Below are 16,530 nucleotides of genomic sequence, written 5' to 3'. Positions count from 1 at the left end.
GGAATGAGCTTGAGTTCATGAATAAAAGAAAAGGAGTGGCAAGCGGCTGAATATACATGCTTTTATTTCATCGTAGCATTACATATGTACGGTTCCAGCACAGAGGCTTCCAGGAGTCTGTGAGACATTGCTTTTTGTGTGAAAGCATACCAGTGACTACATAAAAAAAACAAGTCAAATCAAACCTATAACCTTGAAGAGCATACAAAACATACACACCCACACACGCATGAGAGACAGAACGAAACAAACAAAAAAAGATCGAAAAAATCTAAAACACATAGAAAACAGCTGTTTCAAAAATATTGAAAAAGAAAAATAAACACAAATATGGTTCATAATTTTGTAATTTCACAAAGCATCAAAGAAACATTCTACATGTATACGATGTAAATTGTGTTTGTGTGTGTGCTTTAGAGAGATTAACGGCCTGGGAGCACACCTGACTTCACCACAGCGTGTGTTCCAGGACACCCTTGTTACAGTCAGGGTGGTAGGAGTGTGATGATGTGAATGTGCACTGATCTTAACAATGTTGCTTTACTATCTTGAAGTGCATATTTCACATATTACACACAAACTATTAAACAAGAACAGAATAAACACTTTAGAGTAAACCTTTGTAGGAATCTCGGTAATGAAAAGATGATTAGCCTACATCTAATAAAAGGTGTTTGGAAAAGGATATACAGAATACAGAATCAGCTTGATTTATGAAATGACATTTCAGACACGTGTCATGACATTTCCAAATAGAAGACTTTGAAAAAAGGTTTAAAATAATGGAGAAGTTTGGTTTAACCCCTATGGTGAAGTTCAAATCTTCACAGCTGTGGCTATGGCACACCGCATGCATCTTTGCATCGCATACCTCATCATGCTCACCAGACAAGCTAACAATTTAGAGCTGAATCACTGAAGCAAGATCGAAGACTGGACATTTGTTTGGGTCTCTCTGAATGTCCATCAGTGTTAAAGTAATCTGTTTCCACACGCTGTATGTCAGAGGCTACAGATTTGTTCTCTCCTCTCCTCAAGCATATTGCCATGTCAGATACATAGGCATTGTTTCAACTGAGCCTGATGATCAAAGGGTCGATTGCTTTTTTTTTTAATGAAATGTGAGTGAATTTCTCAAATCGGTACAAAGAAATAGTACATAAAAATATAACAATACAAATAAATGAGTGACATAAATTGGAAAACAAATTAAAAATCTACTTGCTTATCAATGAACAAAAAAAAATGGCAATCATCTGCAACAACTCAACGTTCACGTTTTTTTTTATTTTGCTGCTACCACTCACCACATGAATTAATAAATGGTCTGTATAAACTGCTTATCTCTCTGTTATATAAAAAATACTTTTTATATTCAAGCAAAATCATAGCTATCCACTTTAAGTCTCTACACATGACACCCTTTCACAGTGAGACTTCCGAGCATTGCGAGGACCAAATTTCATTCTCGTCCTCGTTCTGAGACACAACAAGTGATGACGTGGACATGCCCCGCCCTCACGTGGAGGCACATACGACGGTATGTCCACAGAGTTGGCATCCACGAGTTCCACGAGTTCCACGAGACGAGTCGCGCATCATCATCATCATCATCTCGAGTCCTGAACAGACAGGGGACCCATCATGTCCAGAGTCCTCTGAGCGAGCCAAGAGAGGCTTGACCTCAAAGAACAAAACAGGATTGGAGACGTGGAGGGCACGGACCTCTGCCCTAATTCACCCCCTGTCCAGAGTGAAGCTGGAGGAACATGAGGGTGATTCCCAACTTAAAATCCAACATAAAAATGAAAAGACCTCTGAGTGAAAGCTGGTGTCTTTGGGTGGTATGACTATCAAAGAAAGGGCTGGGTGGGAATAAAACCGCTTTAGGGTGTTAATGACCTTGGAGATTAGAGTTGCCCCAATGGTTACTACCGGTTTGATCGTCATGGTGTTCGCCATCATCTAAGATCATTCAAAGAACCCCTTCATGTCACCAGACAGGATTTGAAGTCACTTCCTGTATTGGATCATCACATTTGACAGTACATTGTAAACAGTGTTTCTGTCCATTCACCTCCTCCTAAGTCCACAAGGACACATCACAGACACATGCAAAAAAATAGATGGCCTGCTGACATATAAAATAAACAATAACATAACTATTTGGCCAGTGAGTAGATTCTCACTTTACTCATCTTAACTGTGACTTCTTTTGAGAGCACATTCATCCCATACTTCCACTATCAATAGTTGCTTTCAGACATCCTGCCAAGTATTCCGATTTTTGTCAAATGGAAGTCCAATCCTTCAGGTGATTCTCATGTAATGCTAACATGCGGACATTATGTGTGAACGAAACCAGCGCACATCAACTGTTCTTCGCTTTGTTCAAACAGCGACTCACTTACATAATGTCCGTCGGAAATACCAGGAGGGGAGTAGTGCAAGAGCCAGCCAAATTCGGAGTTCCAAAATTGATGCATGGCCCAACCGCTTCACATTCAACTCCGCTGCGCGTTCTGTTCATCCTGTCTCGACTTATTTTCCGATAATTACCGGCGGACAATACATTATCCCTTACATAACACGCAGACTTACACCTATGTCTGAAAGCAGCTAATGGCAGTGACGTGTCAAACCTCACTGAACCTTACAAAAGGCCTTAAAAAAAAGAAAGAAAGAAAGAAAGAAAGAAAAAAAAAACTGAAAAGGCACAGGGATTTCTTGGCTTGGTTGGTTGGTTGCTTTGCTAAAGACCACATAGGAGGGCATGCAGAGATGTCAGCACAGGTTGAACTCCCTCGCTGGGAAGAACTCAAGGCTCAGGGATACTGGGTCAACAATGATGGGGGGGGTGGGGGTGGGGGCATTGGGATGTCTGAGGTAATGAAAGAAGGCCCCCCCCGCCCCCCTTACGGTTCAAACCGTGCCAGACTACGACATGCTTCACTTCACACATGCAAACTCTGCAAACTCAGACAGCAAAACTAGTCACTCGTTTTGCCACCTTGATTTATATACGTATATGTGCAAATGTGAAAGACTTCTCAGAATGGATGTCCACTCTACCACACTGTACAGTACAAACTGTATATATAATATACAGATAATACGCCATGGCTCTACACACTAGAATAACGTCCTTCTTGTGAGCCGCATATACCAGTACATGTGTTGCTTCAAATAGATAGATTTAGTATGGAATATACAGGTTGTTTCTTATTCTTACAATCAAAACTAAAACATTTTTCTACAATGTTCACACTTTGGAATGTTTCTTCCAGACCATAGATTTGGTCTTTATCTCTGTCCATCCTTAAAGTCTCGTGAGTACGGGGAACATGCAGCTTGAGACTGTGTTCCTGTGGTCCTCCTGAAGGGACAGTTCCACACTTGTGTGGAACTTTTGTACATTTCTTTCTCAAACATGTCTGTTGTGTGACACAGTGTGTGTGCGTGTGTGTGTGTGTGTGTGTGTGTGTGTGTGTGTGTGTGTGTGTGTGTGTGTGTGCGCGTGCGTTTTTGAGTGTGTTTTAAATTCCGGCTAATGTGCGTCGAGTTTAAAATGTGTGGGTGGAAGGGTCATGTTGTGTTAGTTGGTGTTTCTGTGTGCGTTGTATAAGGCAGCGGATATTGACTTTGCTAAATGACTCTCTTTTGTAGTTGCTACAGAACATGGAAGATGAAGGTAGTGTCAGTTTTCATAAGGCAGCATGACTACGGTATAGGGACAGCCTTGCAGCGCTTGGGGGCAAGTGATGGGAAAAAAAACGGATGGTCTGATTGGTCAAGACCTTTACATGCAGCCATCACATGACAGGAAAACTGGTCACTGTGGGTGGGTCTTCAAATCCAAATGACCAATAATAAGCATCTGTCCCCTAAGCATCTCGTTGTTGTAGAAGCACACGTGACAGAGAAGTGGCATACTGAAGGACATCGATATGTCCTGTTGCTAACTTATACCATGTAATCATATGGTAAAAAAATGCATCACAGTGAAGAGGCTATAACTGGAGAGATGAGGCAAGAACAATCCACAGTATCAGAAATCTGATAACTGCATACTAGTTTAAAAGCAAAAGAGGAAATATACAAATGTGGTATAGGGAGGAAACTGCTTCGGGGTGTACTGGTAACCAATGGCCATATCCACTAAAACTGATACAACGGAGACCCTGCAGCTTTTTTCTTTCATTAATTAATTCCTTGGCTTCATTTTTTGGGACTCGAGCAGCTATGGGTGCAAGAGGAGACAGGAGATTGGTAAAAGAGGTTACTTATCCTCTTCCTCCTCCTCTTCCTCCTCGCCCCTTTGTGCCTCATGCTGGAAACAGAGAAAGATGCAGAGAGAGAGAGAGAGAGAGAGAAGAGAGAGAGAGAGAGAGAGAGAGAGAGAGAGAAGGGAGGGAGGGAGAGAGGGAGGAGGAAGTGACAGCATTTTGGACCTGGCGATCAGTGCTTCTGCTCCGTGGTGATGGTCTGTCGCCCTGGGAACGGGGCCATGGAGAGCGAGTCTTCCTCGTCGTCCGCCTCGTCCTGCGTGCGCACGGCGTGCGTGATGAGGTTCAGCTCCTCGTTCAGCGTCTCGTGGCGGTAGGCCACGCGGATGTCCGGCACGTTGGTGCGGCGGATGTCGTTGCTCTCGGGGCCCTCGTGGTTGTAGCCCGGCCCCAGCCAGTAGCTCTTAGTCTAGGGAGAGAGGGAGAGAGGGAGAGAGAGAGGGAGAGAGGGAGAGAGAGAGGGAGGGAGAGAAAGAGAGGGAGGGAGGGACAGAAAGAGAGAGAGAGAGAGGGAGAGGTAGAGGGATATTTTAGTGGGTTTTTTTTATTTCACTAAAGGTTGTGAATGTGTCTGTTTACACTCCATTAGATAAACACTATAAATACGTTGAACATGTTTAGAGAGAATGTGTTCATTCATGGGTTTCATCAGGTCCCTCTACACAGGTGTATAAAATCAAGCACCTTGATTATCAATGCAGACTGCATGGTGCTTGATTAATACACCTGTGGAAAGGGACCTGATGAAACCCATGAATAACAAGCAAAAGCAGGATATGATGGTTTAATTTACTCTGTACTGTATTTCCCATGCAATGTTTGGGAGGAGAGAAAAAGCTATATAAAAAGAGCAGTGGACAGAGACAGGCTGTGAGAGTGTCCACTCACTTTGTGGGAGAAGCCGCTCATGAGGACGCTGTTCCTGGACAGCTCACACATGTCGCAGGAGCTGAGCTTCCACACCTGGGTGGCGATGCTGTACTCCTCCATCAGGGGCTCCTGTGTCAAATGGAACACGCGCGCACGCACACACACACACACACACACACATCCGCACACACACACACACACACACACACACACACACACACACCCCGGACACACACACACACACACACACACACAGCGCATGCACACGCATAAACAAACTTATATACTCTGAAAAAGATACCTATATATACCTATATTAAACAGTAAAGGCTAAAGGTACTAATTTAGTTCCACAGTGCAAAATGTGCTCGGTCACTGTGCTACGTAAATGACACAGTGGGAACAGAGGGTGATACCAATATCCTTCTGCAGTCTGGAATGAATTATTCATGTGGGTGCCAGATAAGCATGAAGAGGTGCTAGATATCTTCTATAATGGGCCATTCTATTCCCCAGCCTAATTATAGAGCTGTCAATGGGATTGAAAATGAACACCTGAGCATGTTTTTGACGGCTAAATGTTGCACACCTATCTCAACATCATCTCATCCATTCTATGTCATCTTTAAAGGGACAATTCACCGATTAGCATTAAGCTTTGTATCTTTAGAAAACCAGTCATGTTTTTGAATGGTTGTGCATCATTCCCTCAGTTTTCCTTGAGATGGGAGAAATACGGATTTCAATGTTGGACTTCCTGCTTTCAATGATGTAAAAATCATAATTTTACATCATTGAAAGCAGGAAGTCCTATTCATGGGTTTCATTGAAATCCGTGTTTCTCCCATCTCAAGGGAATGATGCATGACCATTCAAAAACATGACTGATTTTCTAAAGATACAAAGCTTAATGCTAATCGGTGAAGTGTCCCTTTAAACAAATTCATGTACAAAGAAGTTCCTCATCAGTGCATTGACCCACCAGGGCTTGCATGCAGCATAGTGCCCAGTTTTGCCCGGTTAATTAAATTAGCATTAGAGAGTGTGTGTGTGTGTGTGTGTGTGTGTGGGTTATTAATGCATTGCATTGTGCATACCATGTCAAACAAATCAGAGCCCTACATCAGCCCTAATGTAGAACATTAAGACATTATATCTGCCGTATAATGGCACAAGTCGGGTTTGACTGGTGCCGTGCTGACCTTGGTGAAGTGGAACTGTAAGGGGTCGTCTGTGGACAGGGAGACCATGAGTCCGCGGGACAGGTACTCGGGCAGGGGGTTGCGGTGGTAACTAAGGAACAGACTGTTGTTGCTAAGCGGGGACATAGCAATACCAATCTGGGCCAAGTAGTACAGGTACTGCAGCACTGGAGCCTGTGAGGAGAAAACATGGGTCAGTGGTGGTCAGAACATTCAGTACCCCAACACACTGTAATAAATAGACATTAAAATAAAAAGATAATTAAATAAGCTTCTTCTCTCAAACACAAATGCACAGATGCTTGTGCATCTGTCGACACGCAACAAACATCTGTCTGTGTGTCAGAGTGATGTCAGAGGCGTGTCTCTCACCTTCCTCAGCAGCAGTCCGTGGGAGATGTTCTGAGACAGCAAGAAGCCCGACACCAGATGGTGGATAGGCCCCGCCTCCCCACAATGGGGTCGCAGCACAAATGTGTGGAAGCCCCGCCTCCTGTAGAATGATAAAGATGGATGTGTATTTTAGCATACTTTTGTCTATTCCAATATTGCTAATGTTAATATGATAATACGGCTACCGTAATTTCCAAAATATTATACAAAATTTCTGCAGCTATGAGGTTAATACATGGGGGCAGTTGATATGGTTTTGTTTCTTTTAACTTGCAAAAAAACATTGTCCTGCGGCTTACAGTATACACAATGCCGCTAATACAGAGGAAATTACTGTAGTGATCTAGCACACTTCTCTTACTCTGAAGTGGTATAATATGTCATGACCAATACAAAACCATATTAAGTACATGTACTGTATGTGACACTAATAAAACAGCCATTTTTCCTCACAAATATTTCTCGCAGCTAAACGTATCAACCTCTACCTGCGCACTGAGAGGCAGGTGGCCTGTGGGCGGCGTGCTGCTGAGATCTTACCTGCGCAGGTGGTTGAGCACGGTCATGTTGGCATACGTGTAGTAGAGGTAGTAGGAGTAGGGTGGGTTGTTCACCTCCGTCCACTTGTGGGGCAGAGGGCTGTCCATGTTGAAGATGTGGTGCTCCGGCTTGGACTCGTCGTCCACACTGTCAAAGCCCACCACCTACGGAGATGACACACACAGACACACACACATACACACACACACACACACACACACATTCATAAACACACACACACACACAGACGGAAAAACCCCCCATAAATGTTGTTAAATATTTCTACATGCAATATCAGCCACTTTAAGTGCTGGCATGACATGTTATACTATACTGTATTGCTCTTATATTGCTTATTATACAGCTATTTCTTTCTATTAATCAACTTATGATCTAATCATCAAATATTTCAAAGCCAAATGGGTAGTCTGGCAGCTGCAACCGCTGAGCAGCAGAGGGCGCCCTTTCCCCCCCATCAGGCAGCTTTGCTGTCACTCACGTGCTGAAGGAAGAGGTGGAGTTCCGGGTGGCTGCGCGGGTCCACAGTGACCTCAAATAAGGGCATGAAGATGTTCTCCAGCATCTCCTGGAAGTTGGCCAGCTGTTTCTTAGTGTGGTAAACGTCACTGGAAACACATACAAGAGAGGACTCGGTGTTGTTACCGTTACATTCACACAAAATGTTCAGTAACAGTGGAATCATTGTACATTTTTATAAAGTACACTTAGATTTTCTGAGAGCAGAACAACACCAAGTGAACTCTGAAAACCACCCAATGTAAACTAGCACCTCTCTCGCCATACTTAACCACATTTGTCAATCTTGAGTCTGATGACCCTAATAATATTTCCTCTGAGACTCTTCACAAAGAGACATCCCAGGTTCAGAGCCACTAGGGAACTGAAAGCACCACTAAATAACTACTCGTCCCCGTAGAATTCAAAAGTTCTATCTGACACATTTGTCAAAATTGAGTTACTGACATATTCTCATTCTGTGACACTTTAAGAAGGTGAGATGAGGGTTTCTTGTAGTTGTATAAAAATGCATTTTTGGACATTATGTCTAAAGAGGTATGTTCCGCTTATCAGTATAACTCTATGGAATTCTAAAACTTTGAAGCTCAATATCTCAGAGCTCAGAACGTAGATAGAACCGTAGATAGGGGGGGGGGGGGTGTACTGTTGTTGACTGACAGATAGACTTTCAGTTTGAACACCCAACAGCCGCAAATCGACACGAGCTCTACGTTCCTTAATCTGTACCAAAAATCCTTAAGAACCTTTTTCAACCGTCTGTACCGACTCTTTCTCCTCCTCCAATTGGAGAGCAGCATCAACCACACTAAAGTTCCGCCCTCCCTCGCCTGGGGGACAGGTGCGTGTACTCACAAGAGGCGTGGCACCTGGATGAGCCAGCGCACGTTGTCGGAGTAGACGGAGTGCTTGACGGCCCACTTGGCCAGCTTGTCCCACTCGTCGCGGCAGCGCCCGTAGATGGACAGACGCAGCTCCACGTTCTGGTACTTACTCTCCTCCAGGTCGGCCATCACCTCCTGAGGAGACAAACAGACGGCGCCAGGGCGTTTTAATCTAGCATTAATATGTAGTATATATAATGTGAAGTATGCAGCGTTCTTACTACGAAATGAAACATCATTTAGACATTTAGCACATTTATGATAGCAAGGCATGAAGATGACATACATAAACAAACATAAATTCAGTGTATCCATAATAACTTATTTCTTAAAATACTGTATAGCCTTGGGTTCTCCAAATATAGTGTGGTTTTGGGATCTTCAAATAGAGGGCTGCTTAGGGACCTTAAATTACTGTATTCCCAAGGGATCTTCAACACAATTTACTGCCTAGGGATCCTCAGCTACTGTACTGCCCCTGGGACCTTCAATTACTGACTTTAATAGCCTAGCACCCCACACACAGTCAAACACCACAGTCAGCCTGATCCTGTGTCAGAATACATGCAGCTGGCCCGTTAGGAACTCAAGGGCAGGCACACATGACCGCTGACATTTGGCCCAAGCAGACACAAGCTAGATGATGGGTGGGAAGGAACAGTTGAGCCTCACGTCTTTACAGTACCTTAATGATGTGGGCAAAGTACTTCCCCTCGAGGTGGTTGTCCGTCTTGATGAAGATTTCCCGCAGGATGGACTCTCCGATGGGGTTGTATTTGGCATTGAACTTGTCGAAGCGGTGGAACGTGTTACGGTCCTGTGGACATAGCGAGAATGACCACTATACACCATCTACATAGCCTCAACCAACCCTGACTTCTTTTAACACTTTAGCTAATAAAGAAAATCATCAGCTATGCTATGCCTCAGAGGTCTGAGACACAGGAGGATTGATCTAGTTAGTCACTAGACACAGCTTTATTCAGATGGGACTTGGCATAAATTCACTAGACTAATTGGCTCAGCAGATCCAAAGTACTAATAAAACTTCTGTGATACAGATTTCATCAATTCCTTATTCCAAATTAAATGATCAATCTCAACCAGCAGGTCTCTGGTTCTCTGGAATCTCTGTGTAGTGGTGGCTGAGCAGCGCTAACTCTGAGCTAACTTTGCCCTCTCTGTGATTACTTGGGGCAGCCGTGGCCTACTGGTTAGGGCTTCGAGCTTGTAACCGGAGTTCGATCCCCGACCAGTTCACGGGTGAAGTGCCCTTGAGCAAGGCACCTAACCCCTCACTGCTCCCTCGAGCGCCGCTGTTGAGCAGGTAGCTCACTGCTCAGGGTTAGTGTGTGCTTTACCTCACTGTGTGTTCACTGTGTGCTGTGTCTGTTCACTAATTCACGGATTGGGATAAATGCAGAGGTAAAAAAAAGTGTACAGTAATTTCCGGCATATAAGCCGCATTGTGTATAAGCTGCATTGTGTATAAGACATTGTTTTATGCAAGTTAAAAGAAACAAAACCATATTAACACCATATTAACTGCCCCCCTGTATTAACCTCATAGCTGAAGAAATTTTGCTAAATCAATGTATAAGCCACGGCTTATAGTCGGGAAATTACGGTATATACATGTACTTATACTCACAGCATGCATGTCCAGGGTGTCGACGCTGAGGTCGAAGGCGGTGAGGTTCATGGTCTCGAACACCTCCATGAGGGTCTGTCCGCGGCCACGCTCGATGTGCACAATCTCCCCGGGATACTTCTTCATGGCCCGCTTGATGAAGCGCAGCAGGTGCTTCTGGTTCATGCAGGAGGACGCGTGGATGTGGGTGTCCACCTGAGGAGGAGGGAGAGAGGAAAAAGGCAGCAGACAGAAGCAAGGGAGGCAAGGAGACGGGTTGGAAATGACGGTTGGAAATGAAAGGATGACAAAAAGAGGGAGGAAAAGAATAGATGGAAAGAGGGAAAAGATGATTATGAAAGCTCGACGTTAGACAGTGAGCATGGAGGGCAACAATAGCTTCACTAAATCCAAAACCTAAAACTCCTTGGGTTTTACAACCCATAAAACTGACGCAGGAGTAATGAAACTGGCCTGAAACAGCTAGACCCTGCCATGTCTTGTAATGAACCTGGCCTGAAACAGCTAGACCCTGCCATGTCTCCAAATGTCCTCAAAGTGCCAATGTGGCGATGCTGTGCTGAAGTTCTGATGAGCTCCACCTTGCGGATGTTGTAGAAGTCCCGGTGGGGGACCTTCTTCTGGGCGGCCAGCTCCTTCATCTCGTTCAGCAGGACGTGCATCTGGAACTTTGAACTCAGGTACTGCAGGCGCCGGTAGCAGAAGGACTTCCTGTAAAAGGACCAGGATGACAGGAAACAGGAAGTCAGGAAGCCAACACTTAACTCTCTGATGTTAACAGATTATCAAATCTCTTGAAATTCTCGAGGATTACTGACTGTATTTCACTACTTCCTCACTAATTCCTTCATCCTGAATGAAATCCACTGTTAACCTCATGCATCAAAACTCATGTGAATCCTGTTACCTCTTCATGAATTTGAAGTACTCTGTGTGGGTAAAATCACATTGTCTTTTTACATCAACTGCATCAGTGTATCAAACCAAATTGGAAAAGATTTGATTATTCCCAGGCTGACTACAACAGACAGTCTTCAGTAATTGTATCAAGACATTCTCCGTGGTGGAACTTCTTTTGTTACCCTGATGGGTCTCGTAGCTTGGTTTTACTGTCCCTGAGCTGACATTTTCATGTATTATATAGCTTAGGGAGCTGCGTACAGCAAATAAGAAAAGATATTTCCCTCTGTAGCAATGCGCTGGCCTTGCCTAGTCTATGAGCAGGGGCCGGTTTCACAAAAACAGACTAGACCGACTAGATAGACCAGACTTCATGCAAACTAAACAATTGCACAAAGCAGTTTAGCTCTTGACTATTTTAACTAGGACTATGGTGTTTGGTTGAGGTGCGCACATCCACAGAAACAATAATCCAGGTGCCGGACAAAAGTGGTAAACAATGTGATTGATTGGTCGGCACACTGGGTATAAGCTCCAAAATACACTTTTTATTTTGATACATAAAAGGCAACGTTTCGATCCCACTGGAGGATCGAAACGTTGCCTTTTATGTATCAAGTAGGACTATGGTGCAATGAATTCTGGGTCACTTGGGTTTTACCCAAGCAGGACATGCTTGTCTTTAGGTCAAACAAAGGTGAATGGGGCACAAATGACACTTCAGCTATTACATCATCTATAACTTTTAGGTCTTGTTTTCATGTTTTTGCTTTGGATAACCTACAGTAAAGGCACTCTAAGCTCGCTTACTCCCTTCCCCTCTCTCCTGTGCAATTGAAACTCTCCTAGAAATGAAACCGTGAGTGAGAGAGAGACTCACACAGGTCCGTTGATGATGAGGGCCATCATCATGTTCATGTCTGCGATGTACTCCTTCAGGTCGGTGTAGGGCAGGTCCAGCTCAGTGCTCCTGTGTGTGGACAGGGAGGGATGTCTGTACCATACTCACATGCTTTCAACACAGTTTACTGTCAACAGAACCGACAGTACAGAACACACTGGCTCCACGTGCACACATGCATATCAAGTGCATGGATGGATGCACGTGGGATACTTACGGACACACACACACAAATGCTACCATATGTGAACTCACACATTCTTTAAAAGTATGCATACTGTACATACAGCATTCTTACACAACACACACACACGCACACAGACACATGCACACAAATGCTACCATATGTGTGTACTGATTCTTTAAAATTCTACACACACACACACACACACACACACACACACACACACACACACACACACACACACACACACACACACACACACACACACACACACACACACACACACACACACACACACACACACACACACACACACACACACCACTGATGTCTCTTACTTGTCCATGTTGTTCTTCTTGGTGTAGACATGGACGACTCCGTTCACCATCTTGCAGCCATAGCCCATGTCTGAGGGCATGTTCTTGGGATCCTGGCCTTCATAGGGGTGTGTCTCAGAGACAGGGGGGTGCACTGGGGCATCTGGCATTACCAAAACACAGAGGGAAGAGAGAAAGGAACATATGAACAGAGAAAATGGGGGGTGATGTCCCCCCTTCTGGTCTTGGTATACCTGGCCCTGCTTAATTAGCCCATTTCACAAGAGATGTTGCCACTGCGTTAACCAACTTCCTCTGGAACAGCACAGTCCACAGGAAAGACAGAAAACAGGAAGACGTTTTATCCTGCCAATTATGGTATCATTAACATCAATGAGGCCGAACGCCTAGACACTGTGAAATGGGCTTATCATCATCCCTGGTGGGGACAACATTTACACCCCCCGTCCTCCCCCCGTCCTCCGTCCTCCTCATATTGAGCTACGTTTTGTAAGTAATGCACTGCAACGTGAGAACAGTCTAGTGCGAATAATAATCTACCGCCACAAATGGACCATCACTGCCAGCGCTCACACTGCTGACACAACGGCTGCGTGTTGACTGGTTCTATTGGCCTTGATCTTGCACGGCATTTCAGAATGCAGACTGTGCAACCAAGCATAATGGCTCCTTTCAGTAGAAAAGCTAGCCGGACAAATGAAAGAAAACTGAAAGGTTTTAATGCCGTATACACCGGTAGCCATATTCTAAACTCTCAACATCTGCAAAGAATGCAACTGAGCTGTTCGTGGCCAAGGATGGAGGACAACTCCACAAAGAGGAGAACAAACAGGCAACTTGCATTATATTTATAACAACCAAACAAAACATGCCAGAGAGGTAGCTCATCCCTCACTTCAAAGCTCCCCCAGAAACGACACAGCACTTAGTCATTCGGTGTAGCTTGGCTGTAGCCTGAGTATTCATTTAGCAGATCCAATCCAAAGCTACTCACAGAAGGAAACTTTGGCTGGACTTAATTTGAAGGTCTCTACAGTACATGAGAGTGACATGACACTGTCATGAATGTTATAAATGTTTATATAGTATGAGTAATAAATGTTTATGCTGCTTCTTTCATTAAATGTTATTTCTGTCATAACAAATTAGGGTTAGGGTTAGGGTCAGGGTTATGGCTCACGTGTCATGACAGTGTCGTGTTCATGACCATGTCATGTCACTCGAAGGGAGATACCATCAAGTAAAGTATTACCGAAACTAGAGTTGAAGTTTTATTCAAGGAATGTCATATTTCAGGGTTCCAGCAGCCAAGCGCCAACGGCTCGAGTGTCTGTGTGATGGAGTGCAACTGTGAGGATCTAAAGCGGTGATTACAAAATGTTTCAAAACGTTCTAACGGTTCTAAGCGTTCTCCTGGTTCTAACGGTGCTGGATGCAGGCCGTGGGTCGTCCGAGTGAGGCTCACCTGCGTCCACGGGGGTCTCGGGGATCTCCTCGTAGACGCGCAGCTCCATGGGCTTCTCCCCCAGCTCCTGCAGCGCGTGCGCCGTGGTCTTGCAGAAGCTCTGCATGGACAGGGCCATGTACTTCTCCCGGATGAACAGCGCCTTCACCACACACTTGGCTGCGTCCACCAGGTCTGTGAAGGGAACCTGAGGGAGGGGGGGATGGAGAGAAAGAGAGAAAGAGGGGGAGAGAATGAGAGACAGAAGGGTTCGAAGAATGGGAAAGAGAGAGAGAGAGACAGAAAGTGGGGCAAAGAGGTAGAGAGAAAAACCCGGGGAGAGGGAGAGAGAGAGGGAGGTATTGGTGTTCGTAAATTACATTAATCTCTGAGACATCCGTGTGGGAATTTGATTAGAGTAAAGGTGGGAACAATTTGATGGTTAACTGAGCTTGACATTTCTAAACCAATCTAGGCCTTTTTAATCGGGTTGGTCAAATTGAGGGCAATCTTTGAATCATAAAACCGCCATGGTGTTTATCACGATGGAGTCATTATGGCCCCCTCACACTTGAAATGATCTCTGTCTGGTCATCACATGGGCCAAGGTCTCGTCATGTGAGGTCAGAACAGAAATCAAGGAAATCAGAAGGAACAAATAATCACTTCCGAGAAAAGAATTCTAAACTGGTGTGTGAACATGACTCACCCAAGCCATTTCCTGTCCTAGGCTACATGTGGGAAAGGATAGCTCTGTGCAATCTCTGGACCGTGTCCACCGTTGATGTTCAAAAGGGACTACACGACTTAATGATCATAGACACTGTAACAATCTACAGCAGACATCAACAGGCTGTCATCAGATATACTGGGTGCTCTTGCAACACCTGGCTCTCTGTCACTGGTGCATTGAGCACTAGTATATGGAGGAGACTCTAAGGTAAACCCCTAGGCATTTACAACACCTCCATTCTCATTTATTTTTAAACCACGGTGACCTGGCAACAAAACAGTGAACACCACCCTATCCATTTGCTGAGTGCTCAGGCACTGACCCCGTGACCCCTGTGATGCGGGCATCTGCCGTGCCCTGCGAGTTAAGCTTAATGAGTGCTGGAGCGAAAGCCGCGGTGCCCTGAGAAGGAGCTAATAAAACCATCTCTTGGCCCACGCAGCGCCACACGATGCCCATTTAAGGTCATTCTCTGGCCCCAGGAATCCGAGGGAGAGAAAAGAGCGCTTACAAGAGAATGAGAGAGAGAGAGAGCGAGAGAGAGAGAGCTCATGAAAAAGAGCATGCAGGTCTAATTCTGACCGGAACATCACATGATGTCACTGAAATAGCACTCTGCCACAAGAAAGACCTCAGCCTCTCTCTTTTCTTTGAGAGAATCACATTTATCAAGCGTCAAGAGCTAACTGACCACAACGCTAACGCCTAAAAGAGGACGAGAGGATCTTTATCTTATTAACTTAGGTACTGTCTGGCTAAACAGCAACTGAATGAGGCTCAAAAACACAGCTGAGGTCAAAAGGCCATCGTCCCGGTGAGGAGGAGTCAGCCGTGCTAGCGTCTCACCCCGCACTTCTCCTCTCCCGATATGGAGACGCGCTGGTACTCGCGCTCCACCACCGCGTCGCGCTCCTTGGGGAAGTGGCCCATGTCCACCATGCTCTGCTCCTTCAGGAACCTGGAATGGCGGGAGGAAGAGGAGCAAATGTTAGCTAGGCAGTCAGGGGGGGGGGGGGGGGGAGAAAGAGGGACTGTGGGGAGGGGACAAAGAGACAGGAAGAGACTTTGAGGTGGGATGGGAAGAGAGACAAAAAGAAAAGAAACAAGGTTCACCGGAGCAACTCAGAAGTGAAGTTTTTAGATATTTATTTAAGGTGTCACCAACAGATAGACAGACAGATAGAAAGATAGATAGATAGATAGATAGATAGATGGATAGACAGATAGATAGATAGATACTGTAGATGGATACTTTATTGATCCCCAAGAGGAAAGAGAGGACAGTGATGGGATGGTAAAGGGGTAGGTAACCGAGTCAGGGATAGCCAGATGGCAAGATAGCGGTTAACTCAGTGACAGCGAGTGCTGCGTCATGAGGTTAGCCCAGCATGAGCCGGGGCTCTGGTGGCCGTCTCTGATAATGAGGACAGAAGACGCTTCTGGAAAATATCATTACTCCCTCTATATCCACCCTCTTCAGAGTAAAGATCAGAGGATCAGAGGGCTTAACTACATCGCTCTGTGTGTGTGTGCGTGCCAGCGGGATACACTGAGGTGTGATGACTCGGAGAGTTCTAGATGCCAATTAGTCCAACTAAAGGTCGCTGGGGTGGGGGGAGTGTTGGGTGGTAGATGGCCTTTCTGTACGGCTGCCACTTCAAAGTGTG

General features: G+C 45.1%; 1 protein-coding gene across 3 annotated transcripts in view; it reads right to left on the bottom strand.

The window, feature by feature from the left end:
* Positions 1-47: 47 nt before the first annotated feature.
* The window catches only part of LOC134092929 (AMP deaminase 2-like), a 64,055-nt gene continuing 47,572 nt past the window's right edge, over positions 48-16,530 (bottom strand). For all 3 annotated transcript variants that reach the window (XM_062546115.1, XM_062546113.1, XM_062546116.1), the window contains exons 5-18: positions 15,710-15,821; positions 14,152-14,338; positions 12,687-12,828; positions 12,144-12,233; positions 10,945-11,074; positions 10,364-10,558; positions 9,398-9,529; positions 8,684-8,847; positions 7,791-7,917; positions 7,292-7,455; positions 6,731-6,851; positions 6,359-6,532; positions 5,175-5,285; positions 48-4,695 (exon numbers count right to left, since the gene is read on the bottom strand). In XM_062546115.1, the coding sequence (XP_062402099.1) occupies positions 4,459-4,695; positions 5,175-5,285; positions 6,359-6,532; positions 6,731-6,851; positions 7,292-7,455; positions 7,791-7,917; positions 8,684-8,847; positions 9,398-9,529; positions 10,364-10,558; positions 10,945-11,074; positions 12,144-12,233; positions 12,687-12,828; positions 14,152-14,338; positions 15,710-15,821 (2,086 nt within the window). In that variant the 3' untranslated portion in view covers positions 48-4,458. The remainder of the gene's footprint in view (positions 4,696-5,174; positions 5,286-6,358; positions 6,533-6,730; positions 6,852-7,291; positions 7,456-7,790; positions 7,918-8,683; positions 8,848-9,397; positions 9,530-10,363; positions 10,559-10,944; positions 11,075-12,143; positions 12,234-12,686; positions 12,829-14,151; positions 14,339-15,709; positions 15,822-16,530) is intronic.

The sequence above is a fragment of the Sardina pilchardus genome, chromosome 9 (genome assembly GCF_963854185.1).
Source record: "Sardina pilchardus chromosome 9, fSarPil1.1, whole genome shotgun sequence".
NCBI classification, from domain to species: Eukaryota; Metazoa; Chordata; class Actinopteri; order Clupeiformes; family Clupeidae; genus Sardina; species Sardina pilchardus.
The sequence above is the reverse complement of the archived record's forward strand: the minus strand, read 5'-3'. Positions and strand labels throughout refer to the sequence as shown.